This window comes from Pan troglodytes, chromosome 19, assembly GCF_028858775.2.
Source record: "Pan troglodytes isolate AG18354 chromosome 19, NHGRI_mPanTro3-v2.0_pri, whole genome shotgun sequence".
Lineage (NCBI taxonomy): Eukaryota > Metazoa > Chordata > Mammalia > Primates > Hominidae > Pan > Pan troglodytes.
The window spans coordinates 76,553,254-76,565,318 of NC_072417.2; the positions used below are offsets into that span (position 1 = coordinate 76,553,254).

Here is a 12,065-nt window from a genome sequence, read left to right on the forward strand (position 1 = left end):
ACTATTCCCAGAGAGGCCAGAAGGAAGATGGAGGCCGAATGGGTTAGGGAATCATTCGGACTCTTCCAGAATGAGTCTTCCTGTTTCCTTCCCTATAAATCCAACTAAACCGAAATACCCCAGACTCCCACAGACGCCACCACAGCTCTCTGAGATAGTGACCATGTTCTCAGCTCTTGGTGATTTCTCTGGATTCAGAATAACTCCAGTTCCTGTGTTCACATTTTGTCAAGCAGACAGTTCGCAGCAGCCTTAGAGGACCTGAACGAGGCCATCAAGCTGTGTCCCAACAACCGTGAGATCCAGAGACTTCTGCTGAGAGTGGAAGAAGAGTGTAGACAGATGCAGCAGCCACAGCAGCCACCGCCGCCACCGCAGCCTCAGCAGCAGTTGCCGGAAGAAGCAGAACCTGAGCCACAGCATGAAGACATATACTCTGTACAGGATATATTCGAGGAGGAGTACCTGGAACAGGATGTTGAAAATGTTTCCATTGGCCTCCAGACAGAGGCCCGGCCCAGCCAGGGGCTCCCGGTCATCCAGAGCCCACCCTCCTCTCCCCCGCATCGGGACTCAGCCTACATCTCCAGCTCACCTCTTGGCTCTCATCAGGTTTTTGACTTCCGGTCCAGTAGTTCTGTAGGCTCTCCCACTAGACAGACCTATCAGTCCACCTCACCTGCCCTTTCTCCAACTCATCAGAATTCACATTACAGGCCTAGCCCACCACACACTTCCCCGGCTCATCAGGGAGGATCTTACCGTTTCAGCCCCCCTCCTGTGGGAGGACAGGGCAAAGAATACCCAAGCCCTCCCCCTTCCCCTCTCCGGAGAGGCCCTCAGTATCGGGCCAGCCCTCCAGCTGAAAGTATGAGTGTCTATAGATCCCAGTCTGGTTCACCCGTGCGCTATCAGCAGGAAACAAACGTCAGTCAGCTTCCTGGCAGACCCAAATCTCCATTATCCAAAATGGCCCAGCGGCCCTACCAGATGCCTCAGCTCCCTGTGGCAGTTCCCCAGCAAGGGCTCAGGCTACAGCCTGCCAAGGCCCAGATTGTGAGAAGTAACCAGCCCAGCCCAGCCGTCCATTCAAGCACCGTCATCCCCACAGGAGCCTATGGCCAAGTAGCCCATTCAATGGCCAGTAAATACCAGTCTTCACAAGGAGACATAGGAGTCAGCCAGAGCCGGTTGGTTTATCAAGGGTCAATTGGGGGAATCGTAGGGGATGGGAGGCCGGTGCAGCATGTCCAAGCCAGCCTGAGTGCAGGCGCCATCTGTCAGCATGGAGGATTGACCAAAGAGGATCTTCCACAGCGACCTTCCTCAGCATACCGAGGTGGCGTGAGATACAGCCAGACACCACAGATCGGACGCAGCCAGTCAGCATCCTATTACCCAGTCTGTCACTCAAAACTAGATCTGGAGCGCTCCTCCAGCCAACTAGGTTCCCCTGATGTGTCGCATTTAATCAGAAGACCTATCAGTGTCAACCCTAACGAAATCAAACCGCACCCGCCAACTCCCAGGCCGTTGCTGCATTCCCAAAGTGTAGGCCTTCGCTTCTCTCCATCTAGCAATAGTATCTCCTCCACCTCCAACCTAACTCCGACCTTCCGGCCATCTTCTTCCATCCAGCAAATGGAGATCCCACTGAAACCTGCATATGAGAGGTCATGTGACGAGCTGTCGCCAGTGTCTCCAACTCAAGGAGGTTACCCCAGTGAGCCCACCCGATCCAGGACCACACCATTCATGGGGATCATAGATAAAACAGCACGGACTCAGCAGTACCCCCACCTCCACCAGCAGAATCGGACCTGGGCAGTGTCATCTGTGGACACCGTCCTCAGTCCCACGTCTCCAGGCAACCTGCCTCAGCCTGAGTCCTTCAGTCCACCATCATCCATCAGCAACATTGCCTTTTATAACAAAACCAACAATGCACAGAATGGCCATTTGCTGGAGGACGATTATTACAGCCCCCATGGGATGCTGGCTAACGGGTCTCGTGGAGACCTCTTGGAGCGAGTCAGCCAGGCCTCCTCCTATCCCGATGTGAAGGTAGCTCGGACTCTACCTGTGGCTCAGGCATACCAGGACAACCTGTACAGGCAGCTGTCCCGAGACTCTCGGCAAGGGCAGACATCCCCTATCAAACCAAAGAGACCGTTTGTGGAGTCTAATGTTTAAAAGACGTTTTGTTGGAGTGAGACCCATATGTTTTCACTGCACATTTTCAGGCTTGGTTTCCACATTCGAGGTAGTTCTCTGGCTTAATTTCTCATGTAGTTTCTGTGTGGTGTTCAGAGGTGGCAGCCCACATGCTGAAATCCTTTGCATGCAGCCGACTGGGAAGCGGCCTCCCGGGAGCCAGGACTTCAGTTTCTCTTGTCTGTGCCCAGCCACATGCTCTCTCCCTCTCTTCAGATGCCAACGAGGAGATTTTCGTGCCGTGTGCTTTAACCCAGGGAGATCAGACACACTGGTCAGCTTTTTCCAGGAGACAATCGCTTTCACTGATGTTCTTGTTGTGTAATTGTCTTTTTCCTTTTTTAAAAAATAAGGTGTTCTTGTTCGTTTTCTTCTAGAAACTTTAGAAAGAGTGCGATGCCCCTTTGCCTTTGCATTCTTAGCCAGTGTCACCCACACAGCCAGCCGCAGCGCATTCTCATGCTGTGGCCCCTCCCCAGACCGCCAGCGCCCTGCAGCCACCAGGTCTACAGTGTGCATTAGGATTATTGCTGGTCTTCCTAGGGGGTAAAAGGATCAGAGAGAGAAGAATTAAGTGCTAAATTGGAAGAAAACCCCAATATAATTATGTAAAATGTCACTACATTGATTTTCCAAGAGGCATTGTAGGAACATGTCAAAAACAGCCAGCCCTTTAAATATTGCAGTTAGCCAAGGAAATTAGATGAGAATTGTGGCTATTAAGAGAATTCACTGAGAGTTATTCTCTAGATTTTTAGCCGACAATTAACCACTAAAAGCTGCTGCTTTTCCAGGGTGGGGGAGGGAATGAATACATAGAAAAACAAAAAAGATTGTTCTGGATTCTCAGTGAAAGGCTATAGGAAGTCTGTTCTGGAGACATCTACTTTTTAGATCCTGATACATCACTGAGTGTCATACTCCACTAAAAGGAAACTCTAACCGAAGGCTGGCTGGTGTGACAATCCCGTTAGTTGGATCTTCACCTACAGCCAGATTTTGTTCTAGTGGCCCTCTTTCTGTAAACCCAGATGGTGTCATACAGAAATCGTTTCTTTCAGAAGCAGATTGGAATCTCTTGGGACCATGAGACTGAGTCCCAATATTTCCACCCAGGGTCATGCCCGTTGTTGTCTACTTCCATTTTGAGATCTATAGTTTGATTATCTATTATTACAGGAACTGTTTCTTTTCTTTTTCTAGGAGTATTTATGAGAGTGTGATATTTTAAAGTCAGACGCAGCAAAAACTGTTTCAGGGTGAAGAAAGACCCCTTTCAGCCCTGTTTTGTAGCCCTGGGTGGGGGCATGAGATAGACAGCAAGCTTCTGATCTGGTCACTGTACACATCTTCTAGGTCTCGTGGTCATTTGGTAGGCTGACCTTTGAGTGAGCGAGGCCACTGTTGAGTGGATAGCAAGAACATTGGAACCAAAGCCTCGGCACAGGCCTGGCACTGGCTGTACATCAGCTCTTACAACTAAACAACTCAACTAAGCAACTGAAACGAAACAAAGGAGCATTCGTTCTCTGTTATTAGGAATCATTCTGCTCTGTTAGGGAAGGGCTGCAGGAAGGGCAGTTTCCTGAATAAAAATCTGGCTGCGACCAGTCCCATGTGTCTGGTAAGTAAGTAAGTAAGTGCCCTTTGAAGGGATCATTAAGACACAGGGAGCATGAACCTGAGATCAGAAGCATTTCTTTACTAATTTAGATTCTGCGAAATGGACGGACCTCTCCACCCCCAAACCTAAAACAGGCCAGGACTTGTCTCTGTGCTGAAAGCAAATAGCGGGACTAACTCAAGCCCCAGCCTCTTTCCACCCTCCCTGATACCTAAGGACTGCTTTCTCAGCTAGACCAGGGTGGGCATCAGCGACGCCTTCTCAGCTAGACCAGGGTAGGCATCAGCGTCCTCTCTCCATCTCTATACCCCTCTCTCTCACATCAGGAAGATGAAATGTGTAGCTCTAGCGGCAACCTCTAGCCAGGAGCCCAGTGGCCTCTCAGATTGCTTTTTGGCCAGGTCTCAGCACTGCTGGCATCTTTACATCTTACTCCTTACAACCGCCTCTCGCTGAGGAGCCACTGCATTTTGAAGAATTTCTCCGTGTCTGTTAGAAAAGTGCTCCTGCTCATTTGGAACGCCACACACCACCCACACTCACCTGTCCAGGCGAATGAGCAGGTCCTGTAGCTTTACAAACATGCCGCTGATGCCGCTTCTCCCCAGGGTCTCTCAGTTTTCCAGGACAAAAAGGAGATTTAGGGCCTATACCCTATGGGCAAAACACCTAAAATGTCAACAGTCAAAATGCCATTCTTTTTGGCCATCATAAGAGGGAGTAGGTATCACTGCTGCATGCCAGTTGTTTTTGACTAGAATATGCCAACCAGAGCTTGTTGGGGCAGGAGACGTCTTTCCTTACAAGCAGACTGCCTGTGCCCTGTGCCCTGTTTGCTATTTCACTGCCATGGAATGATCCGAGTACTGTATTTCAGAGCTGCCCCTTCCCCAGCAGCAAACACTCGCTGAGTCCATGTCTGGCTTCAGGTGGGAGGAAATGTTTCAGATGAAACTTACTCAATTCATATCACCCTGAAATGGAGGACAGAGGTGACAAACTTCAGTTTAATAGGTTTCTCACCAAGTTGTATGTTCCATTGGCCCAGGATTCTTGCACTAATGGGTTTCTATCACATCATGTCTATAAATGGGTGCACTTTACTGTTTGAATTTGTAACTGAAGTACTGGATATTTAAGTGTGAGTAATGTCTTCATTAGAAAATAGCAGAACCGCTCTTGTCTTTTAGTGTATTTTTCAAGAAAAAAGGAAAGGAAAGACATCAAGCAGTGGATCACAACATTTATAGCACAAGAAATAACTTGTATATAAGCATCAAAAAGATTAAGAATTTTTTAATATGAAAAATATTTGCAGTGATTTTAAAGTGCTTTTCCAGCAATGTTCTTAGGGACTCCTGAGACACGGTTACTTTATCTACTGGATCAGTAAGGCACACAATTAACAATTAACAATTAATGTTTATTTACAAAGTAAAGGGAAAACCTGTGTAACATGAGAATTTGGCATGACAAAATGGAGACCATTTTGTATCTGCTGTTGTATCTTGTCCGGGTTGCAGACGTGCACTATTAAAGTCCCAAGTTAATAGAGCACAAACCCTTCTCGCTCCTCCCCCATGTGCCCCTCTTTTTAGATGTGTATAACTTAAAAACTCGATGGCTCAGGAAAATTCCACTAATTAGAATCATGTACAGTACCCCAGGTCGTTGTCCAGATATACAAGTTTGCTAATGTAGTTAAGCCTGGATTATTAAACACTTTTCCTAAATTATTGTAAACAGAACAGCTTAGAGAAAGGTATTCTCAGTCCTTATATTGTATAGTAGCTTATGAGCCCCTCTCTAAATATTGGTATTTTTATATTCCAGAGATGTACCCAATAGAAAAAATTAAAAATTAATCAGTATCTAATTTAATATCCATAAGTATTTTTCCTTAGATTTTAGTCACATACAGTGGGCTATGTGGATGTCACTTGTGCTTCACCATAGTTTACCACTAGGTGTCACTGTGGCTCTGCACTGCGCTTGTTTTGTAGCAAAGAACAGCGGCATCCCCTCGGGAGAGAGGAGCTGCTTCCAGGGCAACAGGCAAGCGGGCTCAGAGGTTCAGGAGAAGGCAACAGAGGCCTGGAAGGGGTCTTCGTGCATCTGTGCCAGTTGTGCAAGACGAACTCTTTGAACACTACATGCTTTGGACTTCAGCCAGGCAGAGGCTGGAAGAAGGTTGACCAGAGCTCCCTTGCTCTGGTAGAGGGATGGGTACATGGAGAAGCCCCTTCTTCCCCATGAGCCTCCCTCCTCTCAGTTCCTCTCAGCCTCCAGCTTTTATAACTCCAGAAGCGTCACAGTTGGGTGGTTTGATTCAGAGAGAGTTATTTTTCTACTGCAGAAATGCCTTGGACAAAACCAGTGCTCACTGAATCTTTGCCACAAAATGGAACAGGCTATCCCAGGGGGCAAGAGGTGCCCGCCCCTGTGCCCAGCCTCCTCTTGATGCTCCCAGTGCCCAGCAGCCTCGCACACCCTGCCTGTCTGTTCCTGGGCTGCCCATTTCTCAAGAAACCGACCTGCAAAGGCAGCCGGCTGCTGCCTCCACACCGAGGGCTGTGCGGTCCTGCTGCTTGCTCACTGGGAGGTGCAGCTCTTTCTCCTCTTCCTCTAGGAATTCCAGACCGACCATCTACCATGACTAACAACAATGAACAAAGGGCTTAGGGGCAAGAGCTACCTGCAAAGACGTGTCATGGAACCCTTCACCATGCAATGCCTTGAACTCAGCTCTGGCTGCTCCCAAGAAAAGGTGGCTGGCTGGGGGCCTGGACACAAGCACAATGGGGCTGGTGGAGCCACTGTGCAGAGCTACTTGAATAATCACTGGGTTTTCATCAACTCCTTTTGTCATACAGACCACTCAAGGGCTGAAGTGTTGGTAACCTTCATTTCGGTGTCCAAAGCCTCACAGCAGGTGAGCCACCCTGAGATGCTTGTGGCCACATGGTGGCCACAGTCAGAGCTTTGAAAGTCAGTACCAAATGAACGCATAATTGGACACCAAAAATCAAGTGTTACTTTCATGTTTCCTCACCCCATCATCTCATTGCCTCCTGCTGACTCTGATACCGACGCTGAGCTGACTTGCCAGGCTGCCGCTGGATGCGTAGAGATCAGGCCAGCGCCGCGCTCATTTTTCCAGGTAGACCTACTCTGTGGAACGGAAGTGCCCTAGCTGCTTTGTTTTTGTAGCACTTGCTGGCTGAATTTTTCTTTTGCTAATCGCTAACCAGAAAGTCTGGTTAGAGGGGGCTCAACTCAATCCCTTTGGTCCCCAGCGCCAGACAAGAGTTAATTCTGGAAAATTCAGTACTTGAATGTACCTGCCTTATTGCATACCAATTTACTGGGGGGAAAAAAAAAAGTTAAGAGATGCCGGCTCCAGATCTCCACTTCATTCACAGGTGATTTTGGAAATCCTGTAAGTTACACTTCCTGTTCTGGTTTTGTTTTGTTTTTTGTTTCCTTTGGCTGATTCCTGCTGAGTGAGGCCAGTTCCTCATCAGGCTCAGGGCAGGTGCCTTTTCAGGCGTGGCCTCCTTTCCATCTAGCACAGCATCTTTGTCTCTGTTCTGTCTCCTCCAAATCCAAGATGATTTTAATTAGTACAGACATGTACAGTCTACAATTAAAGAGTGATTTGTACTAATATGATTTTGATTCTTCCTCCTCTTTGCTGTCCTTTCAAGACACTTGCTGGAAAAAGCTTTAATGCACTTAGTTTTCCTTTAGGTTTTCTATGACTCAGATGTAAAGGACTTTCTCTGTACAGTATATTATCCAATGCATGTTTGTTCTCTCTCCTGATATATTGAACACCACACAGTTGTGAAGCCGTGCAGTGGGGATGCCCCACACCCCACAGAGGCATCTACCCCTGTGTATAAGGAAAGACATTTTCCTTTGCTGTACTTGCTTGAGCAGTTTTATTGTCTGTACATGTGAGCTGTGTGAGATAGATGTGAAAAGTTCAAATGAATGCATTTTCCTGCCCCATGTATACAGATTGTCATCTGTACAATGAACTGTATGTATGAAAGCAAATGTACTTATTTATAAATGGCTAACACTTGGAAAACCATGGTGTTGTGATGCTTTTCTCCTTCCATTACAGCCTCTTCAGGGAGCTGGCTTTTAAGCTTACCCTCCTGAGGATGCAGTGATGGGGGCACCCTCCCTCAGGAGGAATTGGGCAGGTTAGGGCTAAGGCCAAATTCCCGATGATTTGCTTGGTCTCTTGTGGGACATTCAGAGCCACCCCTTTGTGCATTTATTTGCTCGGTCACGTTATTGAGCACCTCCTCTCCTCAGAGTTGGACACTGTGGTCGGCCCTCAAGAGAGCTGTGGACAAGAGACGCCGTTCTAAGGAGCTGTCAGCACAGGCTTGTGACATTTGTTGAGAATGGGGGGCTTTTTCTTCATTGGAAGAGGTTTCTCTCTAGCTATACCCAGGGAGCACTGAGCTCTTGTTTCATTTTGTAGCTGAAGCTGCACCCAATCCAGCCACCCTACCAAAGCCAAGGCTGAGGTGGGCTGCCAGCTTGAGTGGCTGTGTTTAGAGGCTGCATGCTGAGAGGGTAGCGAGCAGAGGGCACAGCTCCCACTGCAGACCTAAGGGCTTCGTCACAACTGGAGGCCCACTGCTTCCAGGGGCTTTGTCTTTTCATCAGAAATCTGGTCGAACTCCAGTCCTCACCATATAGAGAGCTAGGCAGCTGCATTGTGAATGGAAAAGTGGCAGGTTTCCTGCAACTGGCTGGAGACTCAATACCTTCTAAAAGGGAGTGGGGAAGAGGGGGAGCAGCACTGAGCCTGCAGCCTTTCCTGTTTAACTGCTACCTCTGTGTTTACTTCAGGGACAAGCGAGGAGGGAGACCACTTCCTCTTGACATCAGATTTGTGCTAAACAAACATTCCTGCTGTGCATACCTGCATTTCCCAAAGCCTAGGGAAGCAGACAAACTGCAGGCAACACACAGCCCAGCCTAGACGCCACAGTTGCCTTCAAAGAGAAGAGGGGACTCTGGCAGCAGCCACCTGCTCAATCTCAAAACCATTCCTGGGCTGCTCCAGTTATTTCATTAAAAAATGGGTAAGTCGGGGCCGGGTGCGGTGGCTCACGCCTGTAATCTCAGCACTTTGGGAGGCCGAGGCGGGCGGATCACGAGGTCAGGAGATCAAGACCATCCTGGCTAACACGGTGAAACCCCGTCTGTACTAAACAAAATACAAAAAATTAGCCGGGCGTGGTGGCAGTCACCTGTAGTCCCAGCTACTCGGGAGGCTGAGGCAAGAGAATGGCATGAACCCAGGAGGCAGAGCTTGCAGTGAGCCGAGATCGTGCCACTGTACTCCAGCCTGGGTGACACAGCGAGGGTCCATCTCAAAAAAAAAAAAAAAAAAAAAAAAGTCATTGGCAAAGCCCCAGCTTTTTAATTTATATATTTTTTCTTTCTTTTTTTTTTTTTTTTTTTTTTGAGACAGAGTCTCTGTCACCCAGGCTAGAGTGCAATGGCGTGAGCCCGGCTCACTGCAACCTCCTCCTCCCAGGTTCAAACAATTTTCCTGCCTCAGCCTCCCTAGTAGCTGGAATTACAGGCACCCGCCACCATGCCCAGCTAATTTTTGTATTTTTAGTAGAGACAGGGTTTCGCCATGTTGCCAAGGCTGGTCTCAAACTCTTGACCTCAAGTGATCCACCTACCTTAGCCTCCCAAAGTGCTGGAATTACAGGCATAAGCCACTGTGCCCGACCTAGATGTTTTGTTTTGTTTTGTTTTTAGATGGAGTCTCACTCTGTCACCCAGGCTGGAGTGCAGTGGTGTGATCACAGCTCACTGCAGCCTCAACCTCCTGAGCTCAAGTGACCCACCCGCCTCAGCCTCCCAAGTACCTGGGACCACAGTGCATGCCACCACGCCCTGCTAACTTTTGTTTTGTTTTGCAGAGATGGAGTCTTGTTATGTTGCCCAGGCTGGTCTCGAACTCCCTGGCCTCAAGCTGTCCTCCCGCCTTGGCCTCTCAAAAGTGCTGGGATTACAGGCATGAGCCACCACACCTGGCCAAACCCCCAGCTTTTTAAGAAGTCCTGGGACATTGGAGGAAAGGAAAAGGAGTGATTCATTTAAAAAAAACTATTAATACTTCTTAAAAAGAATTTACCCTCAACCTTAATAAAAAGCTACTCAGAGTAGAAGCAAACAGCAAACTCAGCAGAAGTCTGTGTAGATCCTCCGAAGCACTAAGTCAGACTTTCTTCCCCTGGATATCTGCTCATGGGTACCTTTTGGTAACTGCAGGCAGACACAGTACGCACGTGCACATGGTGGCCAAACTCCCCTGCGGTCGGCTGGGAATGGGTAGGCGAACCAGCGGGGAATGGAGTCACCCTCTTTCAGCTTTAAAAACAAGTTGGAGGAGCTTGGAGTCTTGGCAGCTGAGTTATTCCATTCTCAGGAATAAGATGGGGCACTGATAACAGGTATCATGTCTGGAAGGCCCTGTGATAAAGAGAGGGCCCACATAGAAGAGAAGGTGCTCAGAGTCCATTCTAACAGGCCATCCTCTTGGGAGGTCCATTGTGTCCCAGACACTGATTGATAGGGACTTCACATGTGTTCCCTAATGTATTCCTCACACCTCGACAGACGACACTGCTGTCTCCAAAACAAATGCAGAAGCAGATCCTGAGAGCTGAAGTTGTTCAGGGTCACAGAGGCACAGGTAGGCCTCTGAATCAGCCACACTGACAGCTCTTCCCTCCACCACGCTGCCTCCTCTCTCAGAAGGGATGGTCTGAAAAGAGCAAGCAACCCGAATGGCGCCCCACGGAGTGCAGGCGCTGGGTCCAGGAGGATGGCTTGGGAAATGCCGCGTGCTTGTTTGGAGAAATAACTCTATGCCACAGTCAAGAGGAGTCGCTTTGGGACCCCAGTAAGAAAATGAGGTCCCTGCTATTATCCAGCCGGAGATTCATAGAGGAAGAGGTGAAGTGGCTGGCTGGAGAGGGAGGCATCATCCCTTGGTGACTGGGATCACTTCAATATTCACAGAGACCCATAAGATTCAGAGGCTGGTGCAAAAAAAAAAAAAAACCAAAACAGAAATGAGATGCTGACTGAGGAACCAGTTTGTGACATGTATCAAGCCATGTGCTTTGAATGCTTTTCAGTAAATAAAGGTCCACACTCAGCTGGGTGTGGTGGCTCACACCTGTAATCCCAGCACTTTGGGAGGCCAAGGCGGGTGGATCACCTGAGGTAGGGAGTTCGAGACCAGCCTGACCAACATGGAGAAACCCCATCTCTACTAAAAATACAAAAATTAGCTGGGTGTGGTGGCGCATGCCTGTAATCCCAACTACTCAGGAGGCTGAGGCAGGAGAATCGCTTGAACCCGGGAGGCGGAGGCTGCAGTGAGCTGAGATTGCGCCATTGCACTCCAGCCTGGGCAACAAGAGCGAAACTCCGTCTCAAAAAAATAAAATAAAAATAAAGGTCCACACGGAAGCCTTGATTCAGGAGGGACTCTACAGGTGCCCTAAGGAAAGACCTCTCCACTCTGGCTCCTACACATTAGAGACCAGCTACAATACAGAAGATAAAGTTGAGACCAATGCGGGGAAGCAGGGACTCCTGTTACCTTATTAGAGGATTTGCTGTTGGGTCCCTTTAAATAGTGAGCTCTGGTGAGTTTTTAAATTGCTTTAAGTAAGTCAGAGGTCCCCAGCCCCAGGGCCACAGACCAGTATGGGTCTGTGGCTGTTAGAACCTGGCTGCACAGTAGGAGGTGAGCAGCAGCGGCTGAGCATGACCACCTGAGCTCCGCCTCCTGTCAGATCAGCTGCAGCATTAGATTCTCATAGGAGTGCAGACCCTATTACGAACTACGCATGCGAGGGATCTAGGTTGCATGCTCCTTAGGAGAATTGAATGCCTGATGATCTGTCACTGTCTCCCATCACCCCCAGATGAGACTGTCTAGTTGCAGGAAAACAAGCTCAGGGCTCCCATTGATTCTACATTATGGTAAGTTGTATAATTATTTCATTATATATTACAATGTAATAATATAAAATGCATAATAAATGTAATGTGCTTGAATCATCCCAAAACTATCCCCCACCCCCAGCCCTGGTCTGTGGAAAAATTGTCTTCCACAAAACCTGTTCCTGCTGCCAAAAAGGTTGGAGGCCACTGCTTTAAGTGA

At 48.5% G+C, this 12,065-nt stretch overlaps 1 protein-coding gene across 14 annotated transcripts in view; it reads left to right on the top strand.

Annotated features, from left to right (window-relative positions):
- Window positions 1–7,934, top strand: part of TANC2 (tetratricopeptide repeat, ankyrin repeat and coiled-coil containing 2) — a 471,963-nt gene extending 464,029 nt beyond the window's left edge. For all 14 annotated transcript variants that reach the window (XM_016932703.4, XM_016932704.4, XM_016932707.4 and 11 more), the window contains one exon: window positions 237–7,934. In XM_016932703.4, coding sequence (XP_016788192.3) covers window positions 237–2,193 — 1,957 coding nt within the window. In that variant the 3' untranslated portion in view covers window positions 2,194–7,934. The remainder of the gene's footprint in view (window positions 1–236) is intronic.
- The last annotated feature ends 4,131 nt before the right edge of the window (window positions 7,935–12,065 follow it).